A 15,224-nucleotide genomic window follows, 5' to 3' on the forward strand; every position below is an offset into this window, starting at 1 on the left:
CTGACCCTTTGGCCCGGCCGTGGTGGCTCGGCCGCCCTCTCCGGCTTTTGGGGAAATTGTGTTGAGTTCTATTGGCTCCATGGCTCTTGGAGAATTTTGATATTATGAGAAAGTCAAAGGTTTTTGAAATTAAGGAAGGAGTGCGAGGCGAAGGTGAAGGAATGATTTTGGAGATTTTATTGGTGTACTTCACGAGGCTGTCCATAACTTATATTATGCAATGAACAAAACTAAATACACGTCAGAAAATATTCAATTATTTTGTATTATATATATGTAGATATATGCATATGCATACGCACAAAAGTCCAATGTGTTATCTTGTTTCGTTTACGACCTTTTTTTTAAAAATTAAAATACCCTTCTTTTAAGATGTTATAATATTTTTCTTCTATCTCATGATATATATCATTTTAGTATATTGATAATATGGGTCATATAAAAATATACCAAATTAAAGCAAACTATACATAACCATATTAATGAAACATAAAATAAATCCAAATGGACTATAAAAATAAATAAATAATATAAAAAAGCATTTTATAATTATATTATGATTTTAATTCAGATGAAAATAATGTATTTGTGTATGAATCTACAATTGATCAGGTTTGGAAACTATTATACGAATTATTACGTCAAACCGATGTATACAATTATATTTAATTATAATAGTGTTTTTATTCTATCAAGGTTAGAGTTGTTTACCACTATAATCAATAATTTCAAATGAGATAATTTTTATATTCCAAAAGACAAATGTTTTTTTTTTGTTTAACTGTGCTTTGTATTTCTACTCTAAATTGTGATTTACATAACCTCGTTTAGGCTTTTTCAAAAAGTTATATATGATACTCTAATTTTAAAAAAAAAGTATCGTGGGCCACCACCATAATGCAAACCTAACAAATACCACCGCTAGAATAATATTCCCTCCGTTTCAAAATATTTGTAGTTTTAAGTTATTTTCCATGTTTCAAAATATTTGTCATTCTACATTTTCAAGACATTTTTTTACAATAGTTTCCAATTTTATCCCTATTAAATTTCAATAAATTATTAATGATAACATTGTTTTTATCATTAAATAAGGGTATATGCGACTTTTTCTATCTTTTCTTAAAAAATGTGAAATAATCTAAAACAATAATTATTTTGAAACGGATGGAGTATATAGAAATGAAAAACTTATAAAATTATTCCCAAAATGATATTAATTAGGATATACGGAAACGGTTTTTATTGGAAAGTTAATAAATCATAAAAAAATAAAAATAAAAACTATTTACAAATCGGCTTAGGCCATTTATAAAAAAGCCTTTGACAAGAAAACCTTTTGTCTCCATATTTCGAAAGATGCAAAAATGACATTCAAAGGAACCAATATTTAGAAATCAATTTTGGAGCTGTTATATTTTACTACGACGTTTGTATTCTAAAATAATAAAAAAAACATTGGAAATTTTTAATAGTTCTCCAAAAGAATTTTAATTTCACCAGATTTTTAACAGTCTAAAATAAAATTTTGATATTTAGAAAATCAATTTTTCCCAAAAGCATTTTTTAGGGGTGAATTTGAATATTTCGGTGAGGATTATTGTATTTTTTTTTGTTCAAATTTGTTTGTTTGGACTGGAGATAAACAGGAACGAAAAGAAAGCAAGTGTATTCTTATTTGGTTTGGACCGGTTATTGTTCGATTTGGTTTAGAACTCATCTGTTCTCATTATTTTTATGTTAATTAACAAATTCAGTCCAGATGGGATCCATATCGAATCGGATTAATGAAAGATTGGACCAAATTATATATGATTTGGTTTCGTTGGAAATTTGGAATTGTTCGGTTCGGTCAAATCGAACAAAAATATTCCAACGTCAGTTTTTGTAATTTGTTTGGTTAGTGGGAAATATCATTGTCCTAAAACAAAATTTTGCGAGATGTATATCACAATCAAATAGTCAATGCTGAAATTATTGGGATTAGATTTAGAAATAGTGCGGTATAGTGAATAAAACCAAAAGAAACCGGGATTTTTATTGCTTAACCGGTATTGACTATGATTCAGCTCATATTTTTTTTATTGTTTATATATATATAGGTTGAGAGACAATTAATAGGTGAAACAAATCTAACAGTCAAACTAGCAAAACTGCCATTCTTCTTCCGAGACTTTGCTATTTCCACTCCTATGGATATCCATACATATTTTAGTTTTTTGAAGATAAAAAAATATTCTGCACCAAGTATTTCAACATGGAATACCGACGAATTTTGTAACGCAAATTCTGAAAATATTTTGATTTGTGGAATTTAATATGCTATATATTTTATAAGGCTCTTATTCTAATCTGATTATTTAAAATTTTAAAATTAACAAAGTAGAAATAATTTATTATCATCACACATATTGTTAGACAATAAACGGACTAAAAAAATACACATAATCCGAATTCGAAATCAAATTACTTTAAAACATTATTACATCTTTGTAAATAAAAAAGAAGAACAAAAAAAAATACTTTTAATTCGTAATTGGTTATTAATTTAAATCAATACCCTAAAATTCAATTATCACATTTCGTATCAACACTAGATTCAAAAGTTGTTTGCCGGAATGGAAAAAAAAAGAATATTGAAGAGAAAGATGACTTGGCAATAGCAAAAACAAGTCTGGCACAAAGTAATTCTCTCTTTGTCATTCTTCTTTAATTTCTCTACATGGACAAGATCTCTCTCTCTCTCTCTCTCTCTCTCTCTCTCTCTCTGAGAAAACACAGGTTCTTGCTTCCATTTGCTGAGGTTGCGGTTGTGGCGTATTTGATCAGTAATGGGGAGGAACAACAGCAGAAACATACAAGCCAAACTGGTGGGTACATCTTAGATCAGAGAATTAATTTCTAATATATATTTTACAAAATGGAAAATCCCATTGATAATAATTTGTTAATGTCAAAGTTAAAGAAAAGATTTAAAGGCCTTAAATCTTTGTAATAACGATCTATACCTAACATGTACACCTTGCATGGGAATGTATTTCTTATGCATTCTTACTTGGAAGTTTTTTATTTTTATTTTTATCTTAGAAAAAAACAAACTTGTTTTTTTATTAAATCTTTAGGTTTTCATTCTTAGTTGTTTAATATGATGTGCTTGAAGCTCTTAACTTCTGCACTCCTACCAACAAAAACTAATACTTCATCTCGTTCGGAGATATAGTTGGGCAAACGAATGTACGATGAATTTCCAAATTATCGAAAACAAAAAAGAAATCTTTCAACATACATACTTGATCCAATCGAAAGCAAAATACATTTCTGTTAATATTTTTGTTTATATTCAATAAATATACTTTTTTTTAATATTCTGATGGTGCGTAGGTGCTTTTGGGGGACATGGGAACAGGGAAAACAAGCTTGGTCCTAAGATACATCAAAGGCCAATTTCATGACTTCCAGGCAAATATATATACACCTTGCTCCTCTTCTTCTACCAAAATTGTTCCCAGAAATCCTGAAATCCAAAACCCTAATATCGATCTAAATTTATGATAAAGGAGTCGACGATCGGAGCAGCGTTTTTCACTCAAGTCGTGCCATTAGAGACAATGGCTGTGAAGTTCGACATATGGGACACGGCAGGGCAAGAGAGGTACCACAGCCTGGCTCCCATGTATTATCGAGGTGCTGCAGCTGCTGTCGTCATCTATGACATCACTAGCACGGTACGCCTTTGCTACTTCATATGTGTGTGTATATATATATAGGTTGTCTTGCAATTGATTCTATTGTGTTTCAGTTTACCATAGATCGCCGTTTTTGTCGGAAACAAATATTTGGATCTTTTTTTATAAAAAAATAAATTAATTAAAGAGGTTCGTTCATTGAGTGTTTCTGCTTTCTCGTATCTTTAGGATTCCTTTGCTCGAGCTAAACAATGGGTTGAAGAAGTGAGGAGACAAGGTAATTATGTACTTGTATTTCCAGCTCATGATCCAGAATGTTTCCATCTTTTTTTCCCTCAAGAATATATTTTTTTTGTTGATGACAAAATCTTGATTCTAATATTTTTTTTATTAGATAATTCATTAAATTACAAATATCTGATGTATCATGTTCGGAATTTGTGGAAAAAAAACATCAAAATAAACCAGAAGATGAAGATCTCTAAAAAGGAAAGTGTGAAATTCATGAACTTCGCATGTCATTCGATAAAAGGATCGTGTACATATATATATATATGTATGATGCAATGCAGGAACCCCAAATCTCGTGATGTTCATAGTCGGTAACAAAGCCGATCTTGAAGCTAAAAGAAAAGTCGGCACCGAGGTATGCATGTATATATATATGTACATGAGATTTGGCTCGAATACTAATCGGTATTTACGTTGAACTTATTCACGGCGTATATATATCATCGCTCGAATGAAGGATGCGGAACAATATGCTCGAGAAAACGAGATGGGATTTCTGGAGGCATCGGCCAAAACTGCTCAGAATGTGAACGAGCTCTTCTACGAAATTGGTGATTCATCCGAGAACGTTCGAAAAAACAAAAGAAAGAAAAAAAACATCGTGCTTTTTAATTATTGATTCTTTTTTTTCGGCAGCGAAGAGAGTCGCAACGGCTAACCCTCGGAGAAATAAGGGAGTAGAACTACGGGCTCGGCCGGAACAAAGAGGGATGAGGTTCTGTTGTTCGTAAGCTCAACACTCTTCATGTGGATTCAGCTTACAAAGGGATTATGATGGTGTAAACTTGAAATGTGGGTCCTCGAACTTAGTCTCGTGTCCGTAGCCATGAAGTATATGAGATACTCTTTGTTGAAACTCTATTTTATCGGTAAATTTGTGAAAATAATCGTCCCGTAATCGATATTTGTAAGAACCGAACCGAACCGAAGCCATTTAAATTCGATAGCTGTTCAGTTATTATTTTTTATATAAAAAAAAGAAAAGAAAAGAAAACGTATCTTTTATATAGGAACGAAGCCAGAAGCCATAAAACACAATCTGAAAGATAACCAAACCGAAATCCGCTGCACACTATATATAAACCCCATGGATGAAATCAGGCGATTTGACATTGCAGGCATGTGAATGTGTTCAAACAAACACAAAAACGAAGAGATGCAACCTTTTAAGCATCTGTAATTCTCAGACAGCACATTGTATGGAACAACAATCTGTGCAACTGACGAAACCTGTTATCTACTATGGATCACATGCAACAATGAATGTTAGAAATATCGAAAGATGTGACAGTGTTAGAACTTTTACCTTCCTTTGAGGGCCATGAACCGAGCAGTCAAATCGTCATAGTCGGGTAACATTGGATGCACGTGTTTGCCTGCGCTTGAACGATCGGGCTGAAACGAGGCAGCTCGGGCAAATACCTTGGTTGGTTCAGATGGCTCGGATTGCTGGTCGGGAAGGGAATGTGACCGTGCAGGTGGAGGAATCCTCTGTGATCCGTTGTGTTCATCATCCTCCGAACGGGAGTGTCTGCTTTTGGATGCTGGCTGCATCCTCATCTCATTGTAACTCGAGGGTTTCCGACTGTAATGCATAAGTAGGTTGTCTATCATTATCTCCTCGTCATCCTTGTCCTGCTCGTCATCAGACAAGATTTGGCGACCTTTTCTCAAGTGTTCCCTTCTTCGGCTTCTTGTTCTTCTCTTCGTTATCTCGAGATCCTCAGGATTGGGAATTTGGTCACAGGTTGAAGATTTAGAGTGCCTTCTACTAGATCTCCTTTTGGGTAAAGCATCGTCTATGCAGCCGTTAACCCGACGACCATTATCTTTCGCATTATCGTGATCATTGGCTCTCTCGGGTACAAAAACACTCTTATCAACGTCAGGATGAGTTGCAGCTTCAACCGTCTCTGAACTGCTATTGAGAGCAGTCTTTGAATATGCGGCAGCTTCAGCTTTGATGTTCCTTGCTATCCCGTTAGGTTTAACATACGGAGGTGGAAGGGCATTGCTGAAGGACCGTTTTCGCCTCTCTGCTTGTTCTTCTTCTTGAATTTTTTTCATCAGCTTTGCATAATCACACTCAGTTCCCCGATAGTTACCCGTTAATGGATCTTTGTCTCTGCTTTTTGACTGATGTGTTTCAGCGGCAATTTCTGGATTTCCACTGAGCGAACGATCCAGGGCCCTTCCAGCAGGTACCGCATTTTCCCTGTTCTCCCAACCATTACAGTGTCCCGAACCATGATGATCAATATTTTCTGTCCTCTTCGAGGAGCTTCTTGGCTTCGGTGTTCTTGAGGCATTATCTTCCGATTTCTGAGACACGTGCTCTGCACAATTCTCCTGTTTGTATGCTTGGGAAAGATTCTCTTGCTTGGATGTGAAAGAAAGCTTTTCATCTCTGTCCGAGGAGCTGCTAGGGTTAGGCGTTCTTGAGGCCATATCCTCCCTTTTCTTAAGCTTCTGCTCCATACCATCTTGATGTCCCTTCCTTTGAAGCAAATTCTCATGTTTGATCTTCATAACTATAGTGTCCCCCTCGTTAAAAAGTGAATTATGTTTTTCCCTGGAAGTTTCTGGCCTAGGCTCAAAGTCGAACTTGTTCCTTTCCACCTCTATGTTTCTGCTTTCTGATCTAGCTGAATTGTGAACATATTCTGACCTTTCTCTAGATGAAAAGCCATACCAATCTCCCCTACGGCCATTCTGATAAATTTCTTTCACAGGTAGAGAGGAAGGATCCATTTTTTTTGTTGCATCAGCCCTCGTTCTGTTCAAGCTGTGCTTGGCATTAACGCCTTCAGATATTTCCTTGGATGAGAAATCATACTTCTCTCTTATCGGGGGAACCTTGTTTCCATCTATAGATTTGTACTTGTCATTAGAGGCCTTTGGAAGCCCGTGATTTTTGTTTAACTCCTGCAAATCAACATCAAGAGCGAAAATTAATTAGTTCATGTCCATCACAGAACTCGAAATAAGAACATTTAACGGATTAGCTCTAGCAATAAGAATCCGATTCGATTGACATCGTGAGAATAGACTGAATGAGATAATGTTAGTAGAAGCACTAATTTACTTTTATTCTAACGATAATTACTGGGGAGTTAAAAGGAATGTTTCAGTGACATACCTTTATAGAGGAGTTATTGTGCCTTGATATCCTCTTCTCAAAAGCCGTGGAATCCCATGGAACGGAAAATTCTGATGCAACATCTTCCATTAACTTCATTTTCTTCTCCAAAGAAAATGGCTTTGTAGACAAACTCTCGACAAGCTATAATACAAATTGCCTGATGATGAACAATGTGTGGTACCGAGGTAATACTTTACAGGGAAAATGAATCTAGAGAATTTATTACCTCTTGGTTAATAAATAGTCCCAGTGAATCCCCATACTTGTCATGAAACATCTGCCTCAAATCACGCAACTCAGGCAGCTCGGAAAATGCAGAAGCTGCAAGCATCAACGATGATACAGCTTCCCGACAATCTTCAGGGCATTCACTGTAGAGCAAACGAACTGACAGACTTAAGCTTGTCTCCAATGGCAACAAAATAACTAAATCTTTTTCTCAGTGTTTACTATCCAGCAACATGACGCAATTACATACTCAAGAAATGAGCTAGCGAGAAATAAGATGAATCCCTTCTTGTAGCCATCCACTTAACAAATTTAAAGAAAGAAGAGAAACAAACGTTTAAGAAAATGACCTTCAATTTGATATTCAATCGATTTATCATATTAAACACTCTTCCCCATGAATCTTAGAAATATTTTCAACTGAATTCACACCCCTGGAACATTCACCAACACATTGTTCCTCGATCTCAGAATTTTCCTTTTGTTTTCGAATGTGGGTGCTCGGATGAACATTATAAGCAAAAACTTGTGTTCCATCCACGCATGTTCTTCGCCTAATTGATACTCTAGACAGTGAAGTTGTTGGCTTCACTCAATTTCCGATTTCTTGCATCTAAGGTGCAGAATCAGGATGGGGCTAATTGACTCAAACACATAGAACTGTTACACGACTCGTACATATCTAACACTTGATGGAGAATCACAATGACAAACAAAACAGTATAAACGAAATCAAGTACACTCACCTTATCTTCTGCATAAGGGAAAGATGTTTATAGACAAAGTCACAAGACCTCTCAACAAAATCAAGATTCCATAGATGCTTTAGTTCATCAAGAAGTCCTCCTGCCTGATTCACAAGGCACAAAATTCTGTAAGTTCTCATTAAGAAGTTGACCAATCTGCTTTGTTTCAATTTCAATAATGAAAATGGAAATGCATCACCAAAATGCGAAACCTGTCAAATTCAAGGACAAATTCAGAGGGATGGTTTACAATATACCGTCCAAATTGGATTTCCATACGATAAAGTAGTGTTGGCTACACAGGGAGATTTCAAATCCAAAGAATACGAAAAATTTGTTTCTTTCATTTTCCCAGCATTTTCTTCGTATCCAAACAGATAATAAGGAACACAAAATAGATATCGATTTAATTCAAACAAAAACAGGAAAATCACTAACTCAATCCCAGAAAACTGGATCACTCTGACAAATTCAAACGATAGAACATACAAGAAACGAATATACAGCAACAAACTAACCCTGTCATAAGCATTGACGTCAAGACCATTAGCAAGCAGATCAGCTAAATCCTTCTTCAGAAATTTGATCGTCGCGGTTCTCTTCCTCCGAAGAACGTCGATCCGATTCTTCGTCAGTTTTATCAGTGATTTCCTGCACACACAGCGACAGCATTCACGAGATGAAATTGAAAATTCCAAACAAAACATAAACACACGTCGATTCACATGGACTGATATACTGTATTTAGATATAGTTAGAGAGGTAGAACGAACCCCTTGGGGACAAAACCGCGACCTAAGAGACCGCCAAGCATCTCCAATCTCTAGCACTCGCGTCGATTCGACTCAGAAGCTCGAAAACCGAGTTAAGAAGAAAACCAGAACACAGAGGCGAAGAACAGCCGTTGAAGGGTAGCTTCCCAGCGACTGAAACTCGCCTATTGCACAGCAACATGAAATGCTAAAGCGTTTTTTCTTTTTGACATTTCCGAAAATAACCTCAGTCCTTCCTTCCTTAAACGACAACGACCGACTTAGATTAGAACGTTACATAGGAGTGGTTTTGTAAATTCTTCTCTTTGTTAGTGGGGACGGTGGATCCGTTGTCTCTTGCTAACTCGAGCCTTGCATGGCCTTAATTTTTTGAGAAAAATATTATTTGTAAAATCTAAACTTTTAAGGTTTTAAATAAATAAAAAAAAGAAAGCGTCCGTTAAAAATAATTTAAAAAAATCAAAAGGATCAAATTTGGTTACAGAGTGAATTTTTTGTATCGTAATAATTTCAAATTTTGGAAAGTATTGGAAGAAAATAAAATTAATTTGACAATAAATATAACTGAATTTTAATTTTTAATTTTCATTGATATATAATTTTTAAAAATCTTTAAAAAAAAATTAAAATGAAAGAGTATTTCGATTAAAAAAAATGTATTACCATTTGACGATAATAGTTGATGTGTTTTATCTCCTTACGATAATATAACTTTTTTTTTTATTATAATATTTTCTTATAATTTAAAATTGTATTACATTAAATTCGTAGATTTGGAAAAATATTGTCTATTTTATAACAATTATTTCTTTTTTAGTTTTTACTGAAATTGAATTAGAATCCCGTTTGAACTCTAAAATAAAAATAATCTAGTTATGGTATGGTTTAGTAACTTGATTGAAATAAGGAAACTTGTTAACATAGGAAACTCTCATCCAAGAACTCAGTCAACAAACACATTGTGGACAAAATTTCATACACACGTGACACGTGTGGCCAAGAAGGCGACGATGATCACTCGCAACTCAACTCAAGCTCTCCCCAATGCTCTCATAAGCTTATAGCTATTTCTTATTATAGTTCGAAAAGATAAAACCCTAAATTTGTTAAAAAAAAGTTATGGTTAATCTACTAAATTTATCAAAAGATCAAAAAATACCAAATTGTGACAATTTGAGTAAACCCCAAAACGATGCCACTAAATACCAAACGCGAGAGAGAGAAATGTAAATGCAGATAGATATATATATGAGTTAATATAAGATATGGATATGAAATCACATAATCATACACTCATCTCTCCCACAGCACTGTGAGAAAGGGAAACACCACTAAAGGACACATGAAGATGAGACTTCAACTTATTATCACACTCTCATACTCGAGCCAATATTTCTTTGGGAGATTTCTTAGAGAGCCTTGAGGATATCCGCGGCGCTGGAAACAGTGAACTCACCTCCAGATTCTACGTTGGCGGCGGTCACCTTGAGGTTATCCACGAGCAGAGCGAATCGCCTTGACCGAATCCCGAGACCTTTATCCTTAAGATCAAGCTCAAGGCCGAGCTTGTGGGTGTATTCTGCAGACCCATCACCTACAAACTTAACATGCTCGTTCGCTGGGTAAGTTTTAGCCCATGCCTTCATCACAAATGGATCGTTCACTGCGATAATAAAGACACAATAGAGTTAAAACTTGTGGGCATCGATTCCAAATCCGTCAGCGAAACATATACACATCATGCAGAGCTCATGGTATCAACTTGTTCTCAAATCTAGATGTCGATAACTACGGATATCTCGAGAGAGATTCTATCTGAAAAGTATAATACTTGATGAATTACGAAGATCTTTGTTAAATCTGTGGTATACACAGCAATCACCAGCTACAATACTCTTTGTGCTTGGGGATGTTTGAGAATTCCAAATTAGTCTCCGAAATGAAATATGTCATAAAGAATTGCACAAGAAATCGACCATTTGATAAAACAGAAAATACGATACGGATAATCCAAAAATTTGTTGAAGTCAACCGATAACAGATCTAAAACAAGGGCAATCAGCATCATATCACGCAGGTGGTAAAAGGCCTGGCATTGAAACGAGAAAGTAGAACAAGCAGACTAACCGCTAAGGCAAAGGATCTCATCGACGCCCTTTGATTTCAGCTCATCCGCCTTCTCAATGAATCCAGGCACATGCTGCATGCTATTTGAATAGAGGGAAACCAGGAAAAGCACAAGCAAATCACATTTCTCAACCATAGCTATGAATCAAATACACAAACAGAAACTCATAATCAAGGTAATTGTCAAGTGTCTCACAACAATTGTGTTGGCGATTAATCAGAAACCGATTTTGATTCTGAACATGTTTCGGGACAACATTTTCAGCACATATTTCAGAACAGAGGCATGATCGAAAAGCTCTTCTCAACTAGATCTATGAATCGAAAAGCTCAGTATCCCAACACAGACACACGCGAATAACTCATAACACTGTGTAATCGCAAGTGAGTCACACAACTAATTTGGCAATAACTCACAGAACCCCACACACTCCCATTGAGAACATTAGGAACGACAAATTCACCACAAAGCTTCGCATAATCTGCTACAATTAACGCCAAATAATCCATCGGAAACTGCAATAGAAACGCAATCCCTACGAATTCATCAACGGACGGCGGGATATGTTACCTGCAGGTGGGAGTGAAAGCGCCGGGGACGCCGAAGAGAACGACCTTCTTACCGGCGGCGAGAGAGTGCACGGAAACCTTCTGAAGCTGATCGTTCTCGTCGAAGAAAGCTAGGTTTCCATCGGGAATAACGTCGCCGACAGCGATCGGAGCCATATTCACGATATCGAGGGGTCGGGTGCTAAGAAGTTGAGGGTTTGGGTGGATTTGTAGATTTTTACAAAACCTATTGCGCTTAAATAGCAAATTGAGATATTCTTATTTAGTTTCTTTTTTGTTTTCGACTTGTGTGTAATAGAACAATCTAGAATGAATTTTGAGGGGATAAAGACGTAAAAGCGAAAATTTGTTAGAATTGTTTTTTTTTTTTTTACAAAGTAACTCTTTAAAAGAATTAATTAAAACCACTGCTACTTGTGAAGTAAACAAATTATTATTTTCTAAAAATCTTGAAAAACCTATCATATTTGTCCATTTTTAACTTCGGACTATAATATATTTAAAATTAGAATTTATAGTAATTAATGCCTTAACTTTTTTATTGTATGTTCCAAATTAAAGTCAATACTTTTATAAAACCATTGACTATTAAGGCTCGGGTGAATTATAGAAAACATTTTTTTTTTGGGGTGTTAAAAGCCATGGATGCGAAACTAGGATGCCGTGTTAGATCACATATAGGGCAAAACTCACAAGTTAGAGATTCATTTCTTGTCCGAAAGAATTCGTTTGGTTAGTATTCATTCGGGTCTCCTCTCTCAATCTCGACCACACAAAAAAACACACAAAAACAACAAAAAAGTAAACAAAAGGAAAAAAAAATCTCGAGAATTTTGCATCAAGGAATGCTATATTTTTTGTGATTTATTATGTTTCGCTTCAATATAAATTTTAGATTCCGCGTAGTCACATTCAATCCTATTATCAATCATTGCATGCGGTTCTTCTGTAATACCAATGCAATAAAAAAATACGATTAACCCAATCGGAATAGACCAACGGTTATAATTGGTTAAGAAGGTTGTTACATGTATTCTAGATCCCGTGTTCGAATGGTCGTTGATTAGGAATGATATAATTTAATTATAGTAAGCTTGATCTCCGATTCATGGTGGATATAATTGGATCGAAGATAGGAAAACAATCTGATTAAAAAAATACGGATAATATTACGGTCAATCTAACTGTGTATATCATTTATCATATTACCTAGAGTTGAGGTTGGATTGTTGGAAGTTTGATAATAACTTATTATAATTAAAAAAGGATAATTGATAGCTTATTAATACAATTATGATAATTTCAGAAGAAACAAAAAAAGCAAGGGAATTAGTGGTGATTGATTGATTATATGCGCAGACACAAGAGTTCACGGGTCGCTGCTTTCATTTGTCTTCTTTCATAGTCTTTTGCCTTGTCTCATTCTATTCACATTTTAGATAAAAATATATTTGAATCTGCATCTCTTTTCTGTATGTGTGTGTGTATATATATATATATATGTATGTATGTGTAAAGACAAAGAAATCATGATTACGCAAGAATTTGTAGACGTTAAAAAAACATAAGATAGGTCAAAGTACTGAAACATTATATAAGAATTTGTAGAACTTATAAATGTTAAAGTATTTAATCAATATTTTCTGCATTGCTTTCAGGTAACAAATAATAATAGAATAACAGATTAAGTAATTAACCAAAATCAATTTCAGGGGACGACAAACTCACGGGTTTCATATGCATGTGTCTCCTCCTCCCACTCTCTCTCATGGTCATGGTAACTTTATAAAGACTGAACATCAGTAATTCCCCGATTCAAAGCAACACATTATAAATATATTCGCACAGAGGGAGAGAGAGAGAGAGAGAGAGAGAGAGAGAGAGAGCCACTCTGTGAAAGAGCTTCAGCCCATCAAAACTTTGAGAATGATAACTCCAATGAAGTCTTTTGCTTTGATGAATCTCTCAGAGTAAGCAATCTCTCTCTCTCTCTCTCTCTCTCTCTCTCTCTCTCTCTCTCTCTCTGTTCTTTAAGAAAATTACTTTGGATTAACATAGTTATGGTGAATTTATCCGCTAAATTTCACGAGAAACTAACATAATTTAGAAAAAAAAAAAATCTAAGTATTTTGAATTTTTGAGTATAGGAATTGAAAGATCTGCGAACTCAGCTTCACTTTGCAGCAGATTCTTGTGAGACCATTTTCTTGAAATCTGAAGACAAGAGAGAGTAAGTGTTCCCACTTCCTCTTACGCTCTTAAACAGAAACTCATAATCAAGGTAATTAATCTTTAAATTATACTCCCCGTTTCATAATAAATGTCGTTTTAAAAATTTATTGTTACTAAGTAAATGTCACTTTAGTAAGTGATTTTTTTTTTTTTAATAAAATCTGTAATTTTACCTAGGGCTGGGCATTTAAACCCATTACCCGCAGGTTTGCGGATAACCGGTCTCGCGGATACTCAAAAAATGGATACTCGACACTTAATAAAAACGAAAAACGAGCATTAAAGTGTAGAAAACCTCGTATGACGGGTACAGATTCGGATTTTAAATATTTAGAAAACGAGTATCCGCGGATATCCGTATATATATAAAAAAGATAAACTTAACCTTATATTTCTAAACTATTTACCAAAATATCTAAGATTTTATAATATTTTTATTACATCCTAATCTTTTTAACTTTAAAATCATTTTATATATTTGAAAACTTTCTAAAAATTTATGTATATTTTAATATTTGAAAAAAATTTAAATTTTAAATGTATTTTTAAATCAAAATATATATGATTTTGTCGGATATTTGTTTAATTTTAAATTAAAAAAATATTATATACACGTATATGGATAGTCGCCAGTATCCGTCATTTAGTCGCGAGTACTCGTCTAACGGGTACCCAGATGTTGCGAGACAGAGATAGAGATAACATTTTTTTTAAAACCTGCGAAAATGAAAACGAAGACGGGTATATCAAAAAACGTGGATACCCGACCCATGCCCAGTCCTAATTTGGTTTTATCGAATGACACATATAACTAATACTAACGTAGATCCACCAATATCTTCAACATCAAAGCTGCGTTTTGGATTTCAATAAATAGAAAATCTCAAGGAAGATTGTTTATGTGGGTCATACGTTAGCCCTTGTGATTACGTTTGTTATCTACCATGAATCGGAAAGAATAATTATATTTAAATTGATAAACTATTATTATTGACGATTACTGAATAAAAATGATTATGTGTTTGTTATCCACATAGCAATCATATATTTTAATTAGAAATAGAGATGGATAAACAAGCGATTTCAGTAGTGTTTGCGATCAATCAAGAGTATATATATATATATATATATATATAATACCATATATTGATTTATGTGAATGATAAGTGCAGAATGGTGGAAAACACGAAGGAATATATATGCCGTGCATTGGTGACGTTGGTGGATCATTTGGGAAATGTTTCATCGAAATTGGACCGACTCATCTCCATCCCCAATCACTTCTCAGACGTTGAACTCCGAATCCACTGCCTTCAACAGGTACCCCACCCCACCCACTATAAGTTCCTGTCTCATCATATATATATATATATATATATGTGCGAATACATCAATTTTGACTAGATACGGGATATCAAAAGTGTAATTT

The 15,224-nt window shown here is 34.6% G+C and overlaps 4 protein-coding genes across 5 annotated transcripts in view; 2 read left to right on the top strand and 2 right to left on the bottom strand.

The window, feature by feature from the left end:
* Positions 1-2,738: 2,738 nt before the first annotated feature.
* Positions 2,739-4,935, top strand: LOC104799072 (ras-related protein Rab5-like). The gene is made up of 7 exons (XM_010521402.1): positions 2,739-2,870; positions 3,382-3,459; positions 3,558-3,725; positions 3,915-3,963; positions 4,259-4,332; positions 4,435-4,528; positions 4,614-4,935. The coding sequence occupies exons 1-7, from the start codon at positions 2,832-2,834 to the stop codon at positions 4,706-4,708; spliced, it is 597 nt and encodes a 198-aa protein (XP_010519704.1). The 5' UTR covers positions 2,739-2,831; the 3' UTR covers positions 4,709-4,935.
* Positions 4,936-5,067: 132 nt separating this feature from the next.
* Positions 5,068-9,201, bottom strand: LOC104799073. The gene is made up of 6 exons (XM_010521403.2): positions 8,867-9,201; positions 8,612-8,744; positions 8,094-8,197; positions 7,346-7,490; positions 7,117-7,260; positions 5,068-6,902 (listed from the first exon to the last, which is right to left on the bottom strand). The coding sequence occupies exons 1-6, from the start codon at positions 8,905-8,907 to the stop codon at positions 5,280-5,282; spliced, it is 2,190 nt and encodes a 729-aa protein (XP_010519705.1). The 5' UTR covers positions 8,908-9,201; the 3' UTR covers positions 5,068-5,279.
* Positions 9,202-10,083: 882 nt separating this feature from the next.
* On the bottom strand, positions 10,084-11,787 carry LOC104799074 (peroxiredoxin-2B). The gene is made up of 3 exons (XM_010521404.2): positions 11,565-11,787; positions 10,994-11,073; positions 10,084-10,529 (listed from the first exon to the last, which is right to left on the bottom strand). The coding sequence occupies exons 1-3, from the start codon at positions 11,717-11,719 to the stop codon at positions 10,276-10,278; spliced, it is 489 nt and encodes a 162-aa protein (XP_010519706.1). The 5' UTR covers positions 11,720-11,787; the 3' UTR covers positions 10,084-10,275.
* Positions 11,788-13,394: 1,607 nt separating this feature from the next.
* LOC104799075 (probable protein ABIL5) overlaps positions 13,395-15,224 on the top strand; it is a 5,034-nt gene continuing 3,204 nt past the window's right edge. For both annotated transcript variants that reach the window (XM_010521405.1, XM_010521407.1), the window contains exons 1-2: positions 13,395-13,533; positions 14,968-15,115. In XM_010521405.1, coding sequence (XP_010519707.1) covers positions 13,490-13,533; positions 14,968-15,115 — 192 coding nt within the window. In that variant the 5' untranslated portion in view covers positions 13,395-13,489. The remainder of the gene's footprint in view (positions 13,534-14,967; positions 15,116-15,224) is intronic.

Source organism: Tarenaya hassleriana, unplaced genomic scaffold (assembly GCF_000463585.1).
Source record: "Tarenaya hassleriana unplaced genomic scaffold, ASM46358v1 Cleome6, whole genome shotgun sequence".
Lineage (NCBI taxonomy): Eukaryota > Viridiplantae > Streptophyta > Magnoliopsida > Brassicales > Cleomaceae > Tarenaya > Tarenaya hassleriana.